Consider the following 20,451-nt stretch of genomic DNA (forward strand, 5'->3'; position numbering starts at 1 on the left):
CACTAGCACCCCCCCCCCCCCCCGCACACACACACATTCACACCTTTACGTATGGACCATGTGCAATAACTTTTCGTGTGTATATTTCTTTCTATTATTTATGATTGTATTGTCTTACTATTTATTTCTTGACTTTTTAGATTTAGATTTGCTTACTGGGGGAACTGCTGCTAAGAATTTCATTGTTCACTTTTGTACAATGATAATAAATCTTCTGATTCTGATTCTGTGGAGGAAGGTCTCGCAATGCAAGACTAACTGGTTTTTGACAGCCCTAGTTAAGAATCATGTGACATTCTACAAAAATCGAGTCATACCGGGGATCTGGTCAAAACCTCTCCTTTGAGCTTCCATTCACCAGGAACATCCTCCTCAGAGATCTCTGTCTCAAACTTGGCTTCTTCCTTCTCAACCACTTCAACGCTGGCCAGGGGCTTCAAGATCTCGGCCTCCCGCTCTGAGAAAGAGGTTGTATTAGTACTCATAAATACAAACCAAATGGCAGGTAAAGTATTTAAAGGTCCCATATTGTGAAAAGTGAGATTTTCTTGTCTTTTTTTTATTATGAAGCAGGTCAGGGTGCTTTATTTATACTGTAGTATACGTATCAAAACGCTCAATATACTATATATAGGTGGAAAGTAACGCTACAGTGGTGCTACAGTCATTCCCCGGCTACAAAGACAGTGCAGATGTTGAGAGCGCAGATGTGAAAGAACCGGAAACACCGACCAATCAGAGCAGTCTGGGCTTTAACAGTAAGAGGGCTTAAAGAGACAGACGCTAAAACAGAGCATGTCAGACTGAGCGTGAATACAGGTATATTCAGACAGAAAAAAAATGCGTTTTTTGAACATTAAAGCATGTAGAATAAACCTCACACAAGGAAGGGGGGTCTTGTGTGAGGTTTATCGAATGTTTATGACTCGTTGGATGACATATGTGATAGATAGATGTATAAATGTACAGTACACTATGTTTCATGCAAGTTTACTGTTTGTTTATTGTGTGTTTATGTGCGATGCGTCGCCATTTTTGATTTCTCTACCGCCCAAGACGAATTTCTCCAATAGGAGACAGGAGACATTTATCTTAAACAAGTTTTAATAGAAACCCAAAACACAATTATGAACCTGAAAATGAGCAAAATATGGGACTTTTAAGGGACTATGGTTGAAATGAAGGTAATTATGTAGGTAGAAAAACCTCCTAGCGTTAGCTTGGCTGTGTAGACACGTCCTTCCACCTCCATGGCGTATTCTGCTACGTCATCAGGCTGACAGTTCTTGATGGTGAGCGTCAGCTCCTTTCCGTCCTTCTTCATCTCAACCTTGTCAGAAGGAGTGACCTCAGTCTCTCCTTTGAGCCACTTCCAGTTGGGAGTATCCTTGAAGAGCTCGCATTTAAATGTAGCGGCTGCCTTCGGTTTCACATGCTGGTCTCTCAGTGGTTTCACAATCCAGTCTTTGATTATTTCTGTTGGAGATGAACATTACTGAATCAGCGTCCATCATACCACTAAAGACACAACATGCCCCATTAATATACTAATTTTTAACTAAAATGTAGTCTAAACCACAGCAGAGGAGCTAAAAATAGTGAAAAACATCCATCCCAGTTTCTCAATGTCCAGAGTGATATCTTTAAATATCTTGTTTTGTAAGTCCAAAACCCAGATATTCAGTTTATTATGATATGAAACAGAAAAGTGCCGCCAATCTCCATATTTGTGAGGCTAAAAACTGCATTTTCTGTTATTTTTGCATGAAAAAATACTTTAATGATTAATCGATTATCAAAATAGTTGGCCATTGTTTTTTCTGTTGATCGACAAATCAATTAGTCGACTAATCATTGCAGCTCTTGCTTAGTAAGAAAATTTCAAGGTTCTTCTTAATCTGTGTTTGCAGTGGCAAGACGTGAATATCTGAATTTAGCATTAGGATATTTAGTGACATCTAGTTTTGAACTGGACATCGAGATGTATAATGTTCAGAACAACTAAAATATATTGTCATGTCATCAGCGTACAATGAAGTGATTATTTGTACACTGATGACATGACAATATATTTCAATTGTTCTGAACATTATACATCTACAAATGCCATTCTGTCCCTAATCTATCCCACTACAAAGTCCTTACAAAACAACAGTATTAATGTATGTTACTGCGTCTCGGAATATTTTCAATCAATGCATTCTCATGAACGGATTAGTACGATGTAGCAGGAAAATGTTTGCACACCAATTTGTATGATATCCTATGAAATAGGTGAACAGAGCTCCGTGAGATGTCACCGTATCAGCAGCAGTTGGTAGTTGAGTTTACCTGACAAAAGATTACTTTGATGGTACAAGGCACCAATAGCTCCAAAAAGTGACCTTCATGAGGCGACCACATTTAAGTTTAGGCACCAAAACGACTAGTTAAGTTTAGGAAAAAGATCGGGTTTTGGATTAAAACACTGGAGGAATGAACACGCATTTCCTGATTGAAAGTCTTTTGTTTTCCCCTGGGAAGCGAACTCTGCTCCTTGGTTTGAAAGCACTGTGTTTTATGTAGTGTTTTAGTACAAATACTTTGTTAATGGACTTAAGTAGAAATCTGTACTTCGTTGTTTATATTTCTGGAAACCTTTACTTTTAGTTCACTACATTTCCTAAATAAAATGTTAACTTTTACCCTGATACATTTCCTCTAAGCATCTTCGTTACTTGTTTGCAAGAAATATTTTCCCCACAAGAAAATGAAAATTCTGTTTCTGTTTTTGTCTTTGTTGATGTCAGACTTTGAATTTGATGTTTAAGAAGTTGTGGAAAACCTAATTATTAATTTAAGGAAGCCACAATAACATTGAAGTACATTTAATATCAACAACCTGATTCAATATCCTCTTTTGCTTACCAATGATTTTGACGCTTGTCGTAGTCTTTACATCCTCCTGATTGGCCACTTCGCACGTGTAGACGCCAGTGTCCTCCTCAGTGGTGTTCTGGATGGTCACAGCGTGCTGCATACCAATGATATTGATCTGAACCTTGCCAGCCTTTTTCTTCAGGACTTCGCCATTCCTCTTCCATATCACATCTCTCTCTTTGTTCAACTCACAGGTCATATACAGAGGCTGACCCTTCATAGCTGTAGTCTCTGGCTCTAGCTCTTTGATCCATTTCACAGGGAGCTCTGTGAGAAGATTAAAAAGGCAATGAGCAATTTGACATTGGTGTTTAACGTTTAAATAGGATCATGAGAGACTTCTGGTCTTCATGACACCAAGTATCTTTAGTGTTATTTTTAAGGCAGAAAAAATATATAAATACCTTCAACAATGAGCTTAGCTGTGCATGATATTTCCTTGCCGGCATTCTTGGCGATACAGGTGTATTCACCGGTGTCGGACAACTGGACATCAATAATGTTCAACTTGCGATCTTTGCCGTCAGAAGTGAACTTGTGCTTGGGGCTCTCGCGCAGGTTACTGTCGCCTTTCATCCATGATGTGATGGCGGTGGAAGGCGAGACCTCACACTCAAACACAGCAGACGAGCCGATAGACTCGGCTTCCTGCAACACAATGTCCTGAATCTTCTTAATGAACTTCAGAGGCACGGCTTTGAGTTTGAATCCTCCAAAAGGTTCCTCTGGTGGTGTGGGGCCTCTTCCACCGGGCTTCAGGCCGCGGCCCCGGCCTTCTCCAGGGGACGGGGTCTGCTTGGCTGAAAGACAAATGAAATGACAAATTGGCGTTTAAATTTCAAGAAGGATTCTGTGGCATCACGATACAGGATGTAGAACTCAACAGGGTTTTCTTACTGAGAATTCATGGCAACACACTTACGTTTCAGCCCTCTACCTCTACCTCTTCCTGCTTCTTCTGATGGTTGTCCCTCTGTTCAGAAATAAATCAAATGAATTTGCTGCACACACTGTAATCATATGTCAATGTATTCATAAACATGCCAGTGCTGGGAGATATGTAAGGTCCACTCGAATGGATAGGGGATATGATAGTGATGGGAAATAAATGAAATTGAAACGAAGGCAACAAAACAATGATGAATAATGTAAAATTACAACTTTACAGCGATGTGGCATTTGCACCATGATGAGATGGAATAACGAACAGAAATGTAAAGATGAAGAACACATGTTGGACTGACGGGAATTACTTGATATTGAAATGGAAGACACACAAATGACATAACAGACATGACAGAATGAATGAATGAATATAAAGAGACAGTTTGACAAACAGAATGATAATTAACATAAACACAAGAAAAGAGATGGCATAAATCGCATCATGATGAGGTAAAGCCGATTTAGATGGAGGCATGATGGTGGTAATGGGTAGAGATTATTCAGGGCATGAAGGAAGGGTTTTTCTCGGCCATCACCCAACGAGTTGGGGGCTGCCACCATCTCACCTCTCCTGGGCCCCCCTGGAACCTCCAGGGCACCTTCCTCTCCTTCGCCCTCCCAGTCTTCGGAGCCGTAACTCTCCCGGGGAACCAACTCCCAGCCCCAGGCCTCTTCTTCCTCCTGCTCAACGTCTTCCTCCTCTTCGAATATCTCCTCCTCTGGCTGGGTGGCGACCTTCTTCATCTGCACAGCTCCAGGAGAGACCTCCTTCACCAGGGGAAGCTTCCCTTCACCAGGAGTTGCGGGTTCTGCAGCCTTCTCCTCAGGTGAGAGCTTCTTTGGGGCCTTTTTGAGAGTCACAGCTTCGATAGAGTCTTTCGGTGAGACTGGTTTAGTAATCCTTTTGAGTTTGTCAACACTCGGTGTCTTTTCAACAGGGACTGTCTCTGCAGCTTTAGGAGATGGAGTCTTTTTCAACTCGACCTTCTTGAGTTGCTCCAAAGGCTTCAGAGCCACTTCTTTCTCCTCTTTCGCTTTAGGTGTGACTCCCTTCTTCAGCTGCAAAGGTTTGGGCTCCTCAGGAACCTTTTCAGGTTTCTTAACAGAAGGAGACACTGTCTTCTCTGCAGGAATTGCCTCTACCGGCTTTGGCTTCTCCGGCTTCTTCTCTGGAGCTTCTGGGACCTCTGGTTTCTTCGGTCTAGCCTCTGGCTCTCGTTCTTTTGGTTTTTCATCTGGACTTTTCTGACGGCGTTGCAGGTCATCAATTGGCTTCTTCTCTTTCTCCTCTGCTGGTTTCTTCTGCGGCTCTGCAGCCTCTTTGGAAGGTCTGGAGAAGGGCTTAAGCTTGACGCTCTCTATCTCTTGTTCCTGTGTTGGGATTTTCTTCACCTTGGTGGGCGCTTTGACCTCCTCAGGCTCTTTCTCTGGAGTTTTCTTTTTATCTACAGGCATTGGCATCTTTGCTGCTGGCTCCTTTACCTCGGGAGGAGCTTTCTCAGGTATCTTGGGAGGTTCTTTGGTTTCCACCTCTTTGGGGATCCTGTCTAGCTTCTGGAAAGGCACAGTGTCCCAGTCTGGCCTCTCCTTCTTGTCTTTCTCTGGTTCCTCAGCTGGTTTAACAGGCTTTTCAAATGGTTTTAGTTTGACTGCCTCTGGTTCAACTTCATCTGAGGGCAGTCGTTTCACTTTCTTCAAGGCTGCACTAGGTGGGGCAGGTTCCCCTTCCTTTGGTGTTTTGGGAGTTTTCTTCAGAGAAATCTTATCTTCTGGTTTCTCATCTTTGGGAATGGGTTTCTGGCGGGCCCATGCATCTTTAGGAGCTTCTTTCTTTTCCTCTTCTTTAGGCTTCACAGTTTCTGGCTTTTTCACCACATCTGCTTTCTCTCGAGGTTTCCTTTCCTCTGCAGGTCTCCTGGTGGCGACGGACATCTCAACAGCCTCTTCCCTATGTACCAACTCCTCAACATCGAAGATCGTAGTCTTGGTGACCTTCTGAGGTCTCTCCTCTTCTTCAGCATCTTTAGGAGGAACCGATGGAATCGTCTTCAGTTTGATAATCTCCTGTTCCTCTTCCATTTCCTTTACGACTCTGGTTGTCTTCCTTAAAGTGGGAATTTCAAATGTCCCTTCCTCTTCAGTCTGAATTTTACCTTTTTTGTGCAGAAGTATTTCTGAGGTAACAAAGGTTTGACATTACTTATGACACTTAACTTGACACCACAATTTGTACAAATACACAGACAAGAAAAGACAACTTCCACAGGATACAACAGAAAAACTATTTACTATATTTTCACGCCATAATCCAATTCTGGATAGTTCATTGGCCGCCTGATTGGGGTAGGTGTGCCATATCTGTCACAGGGCTCAAAGCGAAAATGAAACAGAGGGATGGGGCTTAGTCTGGGGACATGTGTCGATGGAAAAAGGCTGTATGAGAAAATCAGCATTTCCTGAGCTAATTGACGTTTCTTCCTATCAAGTTTATGTTACATTATGTCTGTGTTTTCAATGTATACTAAATTAACTGTCGACCGAGTGACAAAGGAAAGGATCGGGCAGGTCGAAAGCAGAGGGCCTGCTGACGAAGCAGCTCGGTGGCTGAAGAATCAGCGTGCCGGGTGGAGAGCAGAGGAAGGACACAAGGTAGGCCACAAACCCATTTTACCTTTTATTCTCACGCAGGGGCGTTGGACTGGGGGGAAAAAGGGACCGAGTACCCAGGGCCCTCATTTGAGGAAGGCCCAAAAGGATGCTAGAATGAATAGCTGTGGATGCGGGGAGTGGGCAATAGAAAATGCCTTTCTACAGGGCCCAGAATTTTGTGCTACGCCCCTGTTCTCACGGCCCAGCAGTTAGCTTCTAGTATAAAATGTGCGAGCACAACCCAGCTCTGTTGTAAAACCTAGACAAAATGAGAACGAGCAGTTCCAGGGTTATGCAGTAATAATATACATTTAAAATAATGTATTTTAAATCGTAATAAGTCAGTCAGAGCTAATTATTGGTCAACTCCCTGCTTCTTTTAGAAACGCACACATGAACCTGGTGTAGCTCTTAGATTTTGGGGAGCTGTAACAGAATCAGGAGGTGAACCTTTATAACCGCTGAAAGTTGCTGTGTACTGTATGAAAAGTGAGAAGTAATCGGTGCTCCTACCTTTCTTGGCTCCTCCCGGTGCTTGTACGGGACCCTTGGTTTCATCTAATACAGAAGTATAGTTCAGAAAGTTGTTAATTAGGCCACTTAATCAGTCATGAACAGTGAGAACACCTGTGAGAATTTGTCATCAAGCACATTCAGAAATAGTAAATTCTCTAATACAGAATGTGGATGACACGTGATAAAGTTGTGACTGAATTGCAAAGTAGTCCAATATCACATGATTTAGTTGGATGACAAGAAACTGTGTCATAAGTAAAGACAAAGAGGTAAGTTAAGTTGGGTCCAAGGACGTGCATGCTTTAGTTGGATGATTTAAGAAAAAACAAACAGGACACACAACATGAAAAGACCAACAGTGCAACATCACGGCGAAGGATTGTACTGCTGCTAACGGTCATACGGACCAGGATAAAACAGACTGACAAACCAATCAACAACAGTGGAAACACTCAAGTGGGGGGGATATACAGTCAACATTTTCAGTGATGAAATAAGATGTGAAAAAGATGGAAAGAACTTAAAAACTTCCAACAAAGAGGATGTTTCAATCTCAAGTTCTTCAAATACCTCTACCTGTCTCAGGAGCTATGGTTTCTACCACGATTGGTTTTTCTTCTTCCACAACCTTCTTGGTTGGTTCTTCAGCCTTAACGACAGGCTTTGGCTTAGTCACTTCAAGTATGAAAAAAGAGGTAATTAAAGTATTGTAAAGTATCTCCAAAACACACTGTCTTTCTAAAAATGCACAAGCTTTTGGTATGATTGTTTTGGGTCTGGATACCTGGCTTTGTTTCTTCTTGTGGAGTGATTTTTTTCTCCAACTTCTTGGTTTTGTCAGTGACTTCAGGCCTTTTAGCAGCTTCTTGAACTTTTACAGCAGCCTGCGGTTTGCTCTCTTCAAATACAAGGTATACAGGGCATTGAACAGAAAGCTCTCCACAAACACTACAATCTAGATCTTAGAGCTTGTCACCAAAAAGAAGCAAAGTTCATGCTGTTCTATCTTGTTTTCTTTCCATATACTTCAGAATAAAGTTTCAAAGATTCATGAAAAGTGACATTCTTTTACGAATGCCTTCTGAAAACCCTCACACAGGAACATACAGACACACACAAAGACACATTTAAAAGAGAAGTTGTTACCTTCTTGAGGAGCAGCTGGCTTTACCAGTGCTTCTTTGACTTGTGGTGGAGACTCCTTGTCCTTCACGGAAACTTGGAAATGAAATTATACGACAATCAGAACCTCACTAAGACTGATGGGGTGAGCACTGAGTCATGCAATGACAAACAACACAAAGAGAACAAAGAAGAGCCGCCATGGAAACATTCAAAGTTGGAAGACATTTCCACAGATCTAACCTCGTCTGTGGAAAACACTTTCTCTCGATACACAAAGGTACAGTGAAACATAACGGACACAACAAACAGAATTAGAAATAAATTATGAGAAAAACTGTGGTGGTTTAGAGAAGAAACCAAGAGAGACTGTCTCAGTCGACAGTAGGATGGTTCGTCACAATAAGCAAGAGTACAGTTTGTGCCCAAACAAAATGGGTGATATGACATGATATCCTCTTGGAATGATCACGACAAAGAGGTATGAAGCAAATAAATCCTTAAGAGGGTGATAGCGAGGTGGTGCACAACGATGTTTGGTGCTCAGATCAAAAACACGTGCTCGGTGACACATAACATTTTTCCTTCTATACCTCTAGAAGATTCTTGAAGGGCGACATGTTCTTTCCCTTCTGGTTGCAAAGACAAAGCTCTGGTTTCAACGATGGACTGAAGCTCCTGAGCTTCTTTATCCTTTCTGGTTATGGTTTCAACTTCCTGAGGAGGGATGTATTGGACGTCTGCTTTCAGACAAGACTGCTCGACTTGTGATTCCAATTTCGTGGTGGCACCTTCTCCATATTCTGGAGAGTCTGTAGTCTTTTCCTGAACCATCTTTGGTTTGATTTTACCTGTTGCTGAGGGTTGTCTGACTCTGAGCTCATGCAAAGGCATCACATCAATATCAGCTTTTGATTCTGTCGTAGCAGGTTTGTATTTTTCAGAAATCTTTGCTTCATCAACTGTCTCTTGATACATTCCCTCAGATCTTTTCTTGGGTATAACTAACTGATTTTGTTGTATTTGTTCCTGTCCAATGGCTTTTATCTCTGGTTTTACTTTATCATGAAACTCTTTTATGATTTTGTATTTTCCTATAATTGTTTCTGTCTCAATTTTCTTGGGTTTAGCCAATTTCAGTTGCCTTTCCAGAGCGTCTTGCTCTTTTGGTGTTGCCTCCAGCAGCCCTTCGACTTGTTCCTGTCTTATTTTCATTCCCTCGACAGAAGAAACTTTGGCAGCTTGGTCCCCAACAGTGACTGTTTTTGGCCTTTCTTCTTCATCCCTAAAGTCTTGTTCAGCTGACATACTAGTTGCTCTAATGTCCTCTTTTGTCATGATTGTGCCTTTAAGAATTTCTCTTTTAGTCCGTTCTTCTGGTCCGTCAAATGTTATAAGTGATTCTTTAGATGTCACCTGAGTTGCAGGCGTTAATGCAACTTTTCTTTCAACGTGTTCCAGCTTTATTTTTGTTCCTTCAGTAGGACTGACTGTTGCTATCTTATCTTTAACTGTGGCTATCTTTGACTGAATTTCTTTTACTGTAACATCGGATTTATCACTTTCACGCATAGTCTGTTTTGGAAACTCTCCTACAGCTTCTCCAATTCTTGAGTATTTGTCTGAAGTACCTTGGCCTTGCTGTAATACTTTAGCGGTCGACTTTTCTCTGGTTGTTTCAACTGGAGTAACTTCAGTAGTTTTGTCACCAAGTATTTCAATCTTCGACTTGCTTTCTTGCCCTTCAGTTTGATCTAACTTCTCTCTGTTATCGATTGTGGATTTGTCTTTCTTTAAAGAAAGATCTTCTGACTTGGATGCCTCCGATTTGTATGCCTCAGTTTTTCCTGATGTAATGTCCCGTACTAGATCGTCAGGGTAAATATACCTTTTTGGAGTGTCTAATATAATATCTTGTTCTCTCACAATCAATGGTTTTTCATATGCAACATCCATTACAGGAGTCCTTGAAGCTTTTCTTTCTGTTTGTTCTAGCTTTGGTTCTACATTCGAAGCCACACTAAGAAAACGGTTCTTAATTGTGTCGGTTTTAGACTGAATTCCTTCAACTGTGACCTGTCCTTGGTCTTTTAGGGGGTCTGGTTTCTCTGTACGATCATATTTAACTTCTTCATGTCTGGGTGAATGGTCTCTAACAACTACTGTTTTAGCATCTTCTCCTACCAATGTCTCTTGAGTCTTTTGGCGAGAAACAGCTGACGCTTCTGCCTTTTGTTGAGTTTGTTTCTGTTTTGTTATTGCATCGTCAACAAATGCCATTTTGTCCGTTTTAAATTGACTTGTGACTTCTTTTAACTGTGTATCTTCATCTGTAATCTCTTGTCTTTCAGCTAAAACTTCCATCCTTTCCTTGTCGGACTTTGGACTTTGTGCAATGTTTTTTACAAGCTTGTCAGGTATAATAAGTCTTTGGAGGATTTCTGGTTTAACATCTCCATCTTTAACTATGAGATGTTTTTTAGCCGGAACCTCCATCACAGGTGCAACTGAAATTGTTCTTTCAACTAGTTCCGGTTTTGTTTCCGTTAGTTCAAATGGAGTAACACTACCGTAATCATCTCTAACTGTAACAGTCTTGGACTGCACTTCTTCAAGGGAAATTCCTGAAACTTTGTCCAACTTCTGTCCTTCCTGTTTTAGGGATTTCTTTGACTGAATGTCTTTAATCTCTGGGTCTGTTACAAGAGTCTTTATTTCAGTTTGCTTTTGTTTGGTTTTTATCTCTCCAACTGGAAGAACTTTGGTGGTTTTATCCATTGCTGTAAGTTTTTCTGGAGCTTCTTGCTCCACCAAAGACTGTTGATACGTTACTTCTGGTTTGGATGCAACAGAGGCCTTTCTTTCTATTTGTTCCTGTCTTTCAGGTAATTCCTTTATAAAGGGCGAAGCCTTCTCTGTTTGATCTTGAACAAGGTCTACTTTTGACATAACTTGTTCAACTGTAATGTTGTTCATGTCCCTTAAAGGCTCCTTTGTCTTTAGAGAAGCGTCATCTGACTTATAAATGTTCTCTTTTCTTGACGTAATATCTCTTACTAGCTCGTCAGGTGCGATATACCTTTGGAGAGTGTCTGATTTCACATTTCCTTCTGTCACTAGCAGAGATCTTTCAGATGCAACCTCCATCACAGGTGCCAATGAAAACTTTATTTTAACTAGTTCCGGTTTTGTTTCCGTTAGTTCAAATGGAGTAACACTACCGTAATCATCTCTAACTGTAACGGTCTTGGACTGCACTTCTTCAAGGGAAATTCCTGAAACTTTGTCCAACTTCTGTCCTTCCTGTTTTAGGGATTTCTTTGACTGAATGTCTTTAATCTCTGGGTCTGTTACAAGAGTCTTTATTTCAGTTTGCTTTTGTTTGGTTTTTATCTCTCCAACTGGAAGAACTTTGGTGGTTTTATCCATTGCTGTAAGTTTTTCTGGAGCTTCTTGCTCCACCAAAGACTGTTGATACGTTACTTCTGGTTTGGATGCAACAGAGGCCTTTCTTTCTATTTGTTCCTGTCTTTCAGGTAATTCCTCTATAAAGGGAGAAGCCTTCTCTGTTTGATCTTGAACTAGGTCTACTTTTGACATAACTTGTTCAACTGTAATGTTGTTCATGTCCCTTAAAGACTCCTTTGTCTTTAGAGAAGCGTCATCTGACTTATAAATGTTCTCTTTTCTTGACGTAATATCTCTTACTAGCTCGTCAGGTGCGATATACCTTTGGAGAGTGTCTGATTTCACATTTCCTTCTGTCACTAGCAGAGATCTTTCAGATGCAACCTCCATCACAGGTGCCAATGAAAACTTTATTTTAACTAGTTCCAGTTTTGTTTCTGTGACTTCAAATGGAGTAACACTACCATATTCATCTTTTACTACGACCGTCTTGGACTGCACCTCTTCAAAAGAAGGTTTTGTACTTTTGCCTATTTTTGAGAGACTTTTCACTTTTAAGGATTTCTTTGTCTCGACATCTTCAATTGTAAACTTCTGCACTTCTGTTTTAGTTTCTTCTTTCATTTGTGAAATGTGTGCCGACTCATCTGTCGCCTTGAAGGCATCTTTTTCCATCAGTGTGTCTGTTTTTGTTGCCTCCATTACAGGATAATCTGCTGTTTTTGTTTCTATTTGTGTCTGTCTGCTTTTCATCTCTTCAACTGGAAGAAGTGTGGTGATTTTGTCCCTTACTGGAAGTTTTTCTACCAAAGTTTGTTCATGTGTTACTACTTCTGGCTTGGCTGCACCTGAAGCCTTCCTTTTAATTTCAGATTTTGCTGGTTTATCTTTAACAATATATTCCTTGGTTTTGGTTTGTTTAACTGTAATATCTTTGAAAGCATCTGATATAGCATCTCCATCTTTTACTATCTGAGATATTTCAGATGCAACGTCAATCGCAGGTGCTACTGAAAACTTTCTTTCGATTTGTTTTGTCGTGACAGTTGGAGGGACTTTGCCAGTGTCATGTCTAATTGCTTCACCTTTTTGGGAAACATCATCTCTTACTTCCATCTCAGGTATGATAACTTCTGCCTTTGTTTCAGTCTTTTCCTGCCTTGTTTTCTTTTCTTCAAGAGGAGCACATTTGTCTGTTTTGTCTCTCTTTGTTTCTCCTTTTGACTGAATTCCTTCAACAATCTTTGCTATTTTCTCATCTCTCTTGGTCAGTGATATTTCTTTCTCTGGATGAATGGTTTCAAATTGACTGATGTCCCCCTTTCCTGTCTCTCTGTCCTTAAAAGTTCTTTCACTTCCAGCATATTTTTCTGGAGCATCAGATTTTACATAGGTTACTTTAGGTTCATTTGCCTCCGAGGCCGTGCTGTCAATTTGTTTCTGTCTTTTTAGGGTCTTCTTTTCGACAGGAACCACTTTGTCTGTTTTAATTTTAACAGGGACTAATTTGGACCTGATTTCTTCAACAGCAATCTCTCTTTCTTCTCTCAAAGAAAGGTCTTTGACCACATCATCATGTGAGATCATTTGTTGTGGAACATCTTCATCTTTATCTTGTATTGTTAGATGTTTCTCAGCTGCGTCCTTCATCACGGGTACCACTGAAGATATTATTTCAACCTCCTCCTGTTTGATTTTCGTTTTTTCAAAAGGGGTCACACTTCCGTATTCATCTGTAGCTGCGACTGTCCTGGCCTGGGCATCTTCAGCTGTAATCTTTTTAGATTTGGCTGACTTTTTATCTCTCTGAGCTTCATCTTTCTTATGAGAAAGTGGTTCTGATATATCACCTTTGACTGTTTCTTCAGGCCCAGTTTCCTTAGCATCATCTTCCCTCAAAAATTGCTCCTGTTCCTGTCGTGTTTTCTTGTCTTCAGTCAGAGGTGTGTGGCCTTTTTTATCTTTAATCGGGAAAACACCTGCCTGATATTCTTCATCTGTTTGATCTCCAGTCTTCAGTAACTTCTGAAATCTCTTTATCTTTGGTGTTTCTTCCTTTGAGAAGCCATGTTCAGACTTTCCTGTTTTTTGCATTCTAGTAAAAGTTTGAGAATCTTGCTGCACCAAAAATCCGGTCTTTGGTACTTCTTCATCTGAAAATTCTCCTATAATTTGTTTGGCCGATGTTTTTGGTGTCCCAACTTCAGTTGGAGTCACTCTTACAATGTTATCCTCAACGGTGATACATTTTGAAGGGATTTGTTTATCTGCAGCCTCTTTAGTTTTGGCTAACTTGTGTCTTCTCTCCTTTAGGGATATGGATTCCTCTGGCACATCAAGTTCCTTATTAGATGGTGCAAAGTCTTTGACATCTGTCTGTTTTTCAGGAGCATCTATTACTTCCCGTTCTTCAGAAGTTTCTTCCATCATTGGTGCAACTAAGACATTTCTTTTAATCTGTTCCTGTGTTGTTTTTGTCTCTTTAAGAGGAGTAACTCTGAAAGTTGTATCTTTTACTGTGCTGACCTTTAGCTGGTCTTGCTCAACTATAATCTCTTGAGGCTGCTGCTGCCGTTCTTGTGGAGATACTGTCTCTGTTGTATCATCAAACTCTGCACGCTTTGGGACGATTGTTTGAGTTTTTGCATGTTTCTCAGGTGCACCATCTTTAATGGGAGTCACTGTTTGAGGTTTATCCTTAACTGGGACAGACTTTGAAGGGATTTGTTTATCTGCAGCCTCTTTAGTTTTGGCTAACTTGTGTCTTCTCTCCTTTACGGATATGGATTCCTCTGGCACATCACGTTCCTTATTAGCTGGTTCAAAGTCAGTTTCTTTGACTTCTGTCTGTTTTTTAGGAGCATCCATTACTTCCCGTTCTTTAGTCTTAGTTTTGGCTAACTTGTGTCTTCTCTCCTTTAGGGATATGGATTCCTCTGGCACATCAATTTCCTTATTAGCTGGTGCAAAGTCTTTGACTTCTGTCTGTTTTTCAGCAGCATCCATTACTTCCCATTCTTTAGAAGTTTCTTCCATCATTGGTGTAACTGAAACCTTTTTGTCAATCTGTTCTTGTGTTGTTTTGGTCTCTTTAAGAGGAGTAACTTTAAATGTTTTATCTTGAACTGTGCTGACCTTTAGCTGATCACGTTCAACTATAATCTCTTGAGGTTCGGTAAGTTTCTGTTGTGGTTCTTGTGGAGATACTCGCTCGCTCTCTGTTTTATCAATTTTCTCTTTCTGGACATCGTCAGCTTTACCTTTGATTGGCTTCTGCTGTCTCTGTTTTAGAGGAACAGTCTCTGGCTTTTCTTTCTCCTCAATAACAGGCTTTCTTAAAACTTTCTTTGGCTTTGTTTTCTCCTCTTCAATGGGAACGCATTTCTCTCTGACATCTGACTGAACTTCAACTCCAACATCTTCAGATTTAAGTGGAACTTTTGCTTCTTTGTCAGTTCTAGATGGTTGATCTGTACTTGTGACCGGTTTTAAATGAATGTCTTTATCTGCAGCCTCTTTAGTTTTGGCTAACTTGTGTCTTCTCTCCAGGGACATTGCTTCCTTTGGAGGAATACCGTCTGGCACATGAATGTCCTCAACAACTACTGGAAAGTCAGTCTCTCTGATCTCTGCAACATTTTCTGGAGCATCTATTAGTTCCAGTTCTTTAGTCTGCTCCATTAAAGGTGCAACTAAGACATTTCTTTTAATCTGTTCCTGTGTTGTTTTGGTTTCTTTAAGAGGAGTAACTTTGAAAGTTGTATCTTTTACTGTGCTGACCTTTAGCTGGTCTTGTTCAACTATAATCTCTTGAGGCTGCTGCTGCCGTTCTTGTGGAGATTCTGTCTCTGTTGTATCATCAAACTCTGCACGCTTTGGGACGATTGTTTGAGTTTTTGCATGTTTCTCAGGTGCACCATCTTTAATGGGAGTCACTGTTTGAGGTTTATCCTTAACTGGGACAGACTTTGAAGGGATTTGTTTATCTGCAGCCTCTTTAGTTTTGGCTAACTTGTGTCTTCTCTCCTTTAGGGATATGGATTCCTCTGGCACATCAATTTCCTTATTAGCTGGTGCAAAGTCTTTGACTTCTGTCTGTTTTTCAACAGCATCCATTACTTCCCGTTCTTTAGAAGTTTCTTCCATCATTGGTGTAACTGAAACCTTTTTGTCAATCTGTTCTTGTGTTGTTTTGGTCTCTTTAAGAGGAGTAACTTTGAAAGTTGTATCTTTTACTGTGCTGACCTTTAGCTGGTCTTGTTCAACTATAATCTCTTGAGGCTGCTGCTGCCGTTCTTGTGGAGATACTGTCTCTGTTGTATCATCAAACTCAGCAAGCTTTGGGATGATTGTTGCATGTTTCTCAGGTGCACCATCTTTAATGGGAGTCACTGTTTGAGGTTTATCCTTAACTGGGACAGACTTTGAAGGGATTTGTTTATCTGCAGCCTCTTTAGTTTTGGCTAACTTGTGTCTTCTCTCCTTCAGTGATATGGATTCCTCTGGCACATCAAGTTCCTTATTAGATGGTGCAAAGTCTTTGACTTCTGTCTGTTTTTCAGGAGCATCCATTACTTCCCGTTCTTTAGTCTTAGTTTTGGCTAACTTGGGTCTTCTCTCCTTTAGGGATATAGATTCCTCTGGCACATCAATTTCCTTATTAGCTGGTGCAAAGTCTTTGACTTCTGTCTGTTTTTCAGCAGCATCCATTACTTCCCATTCTTTAGAAGTTTCTTCCATCATTGGTGTAACTGAAACCTTTTTGTCAATCTGTTCCTGTGTTGTTTTGGTCTCTTTAAGAGGAGTAACTTTAAATGTTTTATCTTGAACTGTGCTGACCTTTAGCTGATCACGTTCAACTATAATCTCTTGAGGTTCGGTAAGTTTCTGTTGTGGTTCTTGAGGAGATACTCGCTCGCTCTCTGTTTTATCAATATTCTCTTTCTGGACATCGTCAGCTTTACCTTTGATTGGCTTCTGCTGTCTCTGTTTTAGAGGAACAGTCTCTGGCTTTTCTTTCTCCTCAATAACAGGCTTTCTTAAAACTTTCTTTGGCTTTGTTTTCTCCTCTTCAATGGGAACGCATTTCTCTCTGACATCTGACTGAACTTCAACTCCAACATCTTCAGATTTAAGTGGAACTTTTGCTTCTTTGTCAGTTCTAGATGGTTGATCTGTACTTGTGACCGGTTTTAAATGAATGTCTTTATCTGCAGCCTCTTTAGTTTTGGCTAACTTGTGTCTTCTCTCCTTCAGGGACATTGCTTCCTTTGGAGGAATACCATCTGGCACATGAATGTCCTCAACAACTGCTGGAAAGTCAGTCTCTCTGATCTCTGCAACATTTTCTGGAGCATCTATTAGTTCCAGTTCTTTAGTCTGCTCCATTAAAGGTGCAACTAAGACATTTCTTTTAATCTGTTCCTGTGTTGTTTTGGTTTCTTTAAGAGGAGTAACTTTGAAAGTTGTATCTTTTACTGTGCTGACCTTTAGCTGGTCTTGTTCAACTATAATCTCTTGAGGCTGCTGCTGCCGTTCTTGTGGAGATACTGTCTCTGTTGTATCATCAAACTCAGCAAGCTTTGGGACGATTGTTGCATGTTTCTCAGGTGCACCATCTTTAATGGGAGTCACTGTTTGAGGTTTATCCTTAACTGGGACAGACTTTGAAGGCATTTGTTTATCTGCAGCCTCTTTAGTTTTGGCTAACTTGTGTCTTCTCTCCTTCAGTGATATGGATTCCTCTGGCACATCAAGTTCCTTATTAGATGGTGCAAAGTCTTTGACTTCTGTCTGTTTTTCAGGAGCATCCATTACTTCCCGTTCTTTAGTCTTAGTTTTGGCTAACTTGGGTCTTCTCTCCTTTAGGGATATAGATTCCTCTGGCACATCAATTTCCTTATTAGCTGGTGCAAAGTCTTTGACTTCTGTCTGTTTTTCAGCAGCATCCATTACTTCCCATTCTTTAGAAGTTTCTTCCATCATTGGTGTAACTGAAACCTTTTTGTCAATCTGTTCCTGTGTTGTTTTGGTCTCTTTAAGAGGAGTAACTTTAAATGTTTTATCTTGAACTGTGCTGACCTTTAGCTGATCACGTTCAACTATAATCTCTTGAGGTTCGGTAAGTTTCTGTTGTGGTTCTTGAGGAGATACTCGCTCGCTCTCTGTTTTATCAATATTCTCTTTCTGGACATCGTCAGCTTTACCTTTGATTGGCTTCTGCTGTCTCTGTTTTAGAGGAACAGTCTCTGGCTTTTCTTTCTCCTCAATAACAGGCTTTCTTAAAACTTTCTTTGGCTTTGTTTTCTCCTCTTCAATGGGAACGCATTTCTCTCTGACATCTGACTGAACTTCAACTCCAACATCTTCAGATTTAAGTGGAACTTTTGCTTCTTTGTCAGTTCTAGATGGTTGATCTGTACTTGTGACCGGTTTTAAATGAATGTCTTTATCTGCAGCCTCTTTAGTTTTGGCTAACTTGTGTCTTCTCTCCTTCAGGGACATTGCTTCCTTTGGAGGAATACCATCTGGCACATGAATGTCCTCAACAACTGCTGGAAAGTCAGTCTCTCTGATCTCTGCAACATTTTCTGGAGCATCTATTAGTTCCAGTTCTTTAGTCTGCTCCATTAAAGGTGCAACTAAGACATTTCTTTTAATCTGTTCCTGTGTTGTTTTGGTTTCTTTAAGAGGAGTAACTTTGAAAGTTGTATCTTTTACTGTGCTGACCTTTAGCTGGTCTTGTTCAACTATAATCTCTTGAGGCTGCTGCTGCCGTTCTTGTGGAGATACTGTCTCTGTTGTATCATCAAACTCAGCAAGCTTTGGGACGATTGTTGCATGTTTCTCAGGTGCACCATCTTTAATGGGAGTCACTGTTTGAGGTTTATCCTTAACTGGGACAGACTTTGAAGGCATTTGTTTATCTGCAGCCTCTTTAGTTTTGGCTAACTTGTGTCTTCTCTCCTTCAGTGATATGGATTCCTCTGGCACATCAAGTTCCTTATTAGATGGTGCAAAGTCTTTGACTTCTGTCTGTTTTTCAGGAGCATCCATTACTTCCCGTTCTTTAGTCTTAGTTTTGGCTAACTTGGGTCTTCTCTCCTTTAGGGATATAGATTCCTCTGGCACATCAATTTCCTTATTAGCTGGTGCAAAGTCTTTGACTTCTGTCTGTTTTTCAGCAGCATCCATTACTTCCCATTCTTTAGAAGTTTCTTCCATCATTGGTGTAACTGAAACCTTTTTGTCAACCTGTTCCTGTGTTGTTTTGGTCTCTTTAAGAGGAGTAACTTTAAATGTTTTATCTTGAACTGTGCTGACCTTTAGCTGATCACGTTCAACTATAATCTCTTGAGGTTCGGTAAGTTTCTGTTGTGGTTCTTGTGGAGATACTTGCTCGCTCTCTGTTTTATCAATTTTCTCTTTCTGGACATCGTCAGCTTTACCTTTGATTGGTTTCTGCTGTCTCTGTTTTAGAGGAACGGTCTCTGGCTTTTCTTTCTCCTCAATAACAGGCTTTCTTAAAACTTTCTTTGGCTTTGTTTTCTCCTCTTCAATGGGAACGCATTTCTCTCTGACATCTGACTGAACTTCAACTCTAACATCTTCAGATTTAAGTGGAACTTTTGCTTCTTTTCCGTTGTCAGTTCTAGATGGTTGATCTGTACTTGTGACTGGTTTTAACTGAATGTCTTTATCTGCAGCCTCTTTAGTTTTGGCTAACTTGTGTCTTCTCTCCTCCAGGGACATTGATTCCTTTGGAGGAATACCGTCTGCCACATGAATGTCCTCATCAACTGCTGGAAAGTCAGTCTCTCTGATCTCTACAACATTTTCTGGACCATCTATTACTTCCAGTTCTTTAGTCTGCTCCATTAAAGGTGCAATTAAGACATTTCTTTTAATCTGTTCCTGTGTTGTTTTGGTTTCTTTAAGAGGAGTAACTTTGAAAGTTGTATCTTTTACTGTGCTGACCTTTAGCTGGTCTTGTTCAACTATAATCTCTTGAGGCTGCTGCTGCCGTTGTTGTGGAGATACTGTCTCTGTTGTATCATCAAACTCTGCACGCTTTGGGACGATTGTTTGAGTTTTTGCATGTTTCTCAGGTGCACCATCTTTAATGGGAGTCACTGTTTGAGGTTTATCCTTAACTGGGACAGACTTTGAAGGGATTTGTTTATCTGCAGCCTCTTTAGTTTTGGCTAACTTGTGTCTTCTCTCCTTTAGGGATATAGATTCCTCTGGCACATCAATTTCCTTATTAGCTGGTGCAAAGTCTTTGACTTCTGTCTGTTTTTCAGCAGCATCCATTACTTCCTGTTCTTTAGAAGTATCTTCCATCATTGGTGTAACTGAAACATTTTTGTCAATCTGTTCCTGTGTTGTTTTGGTCTCTTTAAGAGGAGTAACTTTAAACGTTTTATCTTGAACTGTGCTGACCTTTAGCTGATCACGTTCAATTATAATCTCTTGAGGGGTGACCGGTTTTAATTGAACATCTTTAACTGTAGACTCTTCAGTTTTGGCTAACATTGGTTTTTGTTTCCTTTCCTGCTTCTTTCCTTCAGTGGCATCTTGTTCTCTCAGTGATTTCATTAACATTTTCTCAACAACAGGGATAGTTGATGCTTTACTTTTAGTCTGTCCCTGTCTTGGTTTTATCTGTTCAGTTGGAGGAGGAACAATGTGTAATCTATCTTCAGTTTCAACCCTCTCTGGTCGGTCTTTTGGTTGGAATTGGTCTTCTACTTTAACAGCTTTTTGTACTTTAGTGGTATCTTGTTTTGGGGAACAAGGCTCTACTATTGCTTGTTCCACACCTGGCTCAGTCTGTACCTGTCTTGGTTTTATCTTTTCAGTTGCAGGAGGAACCCTCTCTGGCCGGTCTTT

General features: G+C 40.5%; 1 protein-coding gene across 1 annotated transcript in view; it reads right to left on the bottom strand.

Moving 5' to 3' along the window:
* The window catches only part of ttn.2 (titin, tandem duplicate 2), a 363,393-nt gene that overhangs the window by 186,763 nt on the left and 156,179 nt on the right, over window positions 1-20,451 (bottom strand). The window contains exons 70-75 of the mRNA XM_036004140.1: window positions 7,027-7,071; window positions 3,842-3,892; window positions 3,324-3,719; window positions 2,908-3,186; window positions 1,207-1,476; window positions 318-457 (exon numbers count right to left, since the gene is read on the bottom strand). Of these exons, the coding sequence (XP_035860033.1) occupies window positions 318-457; window positions 1,207-1,476; window positions 2,908-3,186; window positions 3,324-3,719; window positions 3,842-3,892; window positions 7,027-7,071 (1,181 nt within the window). The remainder of the gene's footprint in view (window positions 1-317; window positions 458-1,206; window positions 1,477-2,907; window positions 3,187-3,323; window positions 3,720-3,841; window positions 3,893-7,026; window positions 7,072-20,451) is intronic.

The sequence above is a fragment of the Sander lucioperca genome, chromosome 8 (genome assembly GCF_008315115.2).
Source record: "Sander lucioperca isolate FBNREF2018 chromosome 8, SLUC_FBN_1.2, whole genome shotgun sequence".
Taxonomy (NCBI): domain Eukaryota; kingdom Metazoa; phylum Chordata; class Actinopteri; order Perciformes; family Percidae; genus Sander; species Sander lucioperca.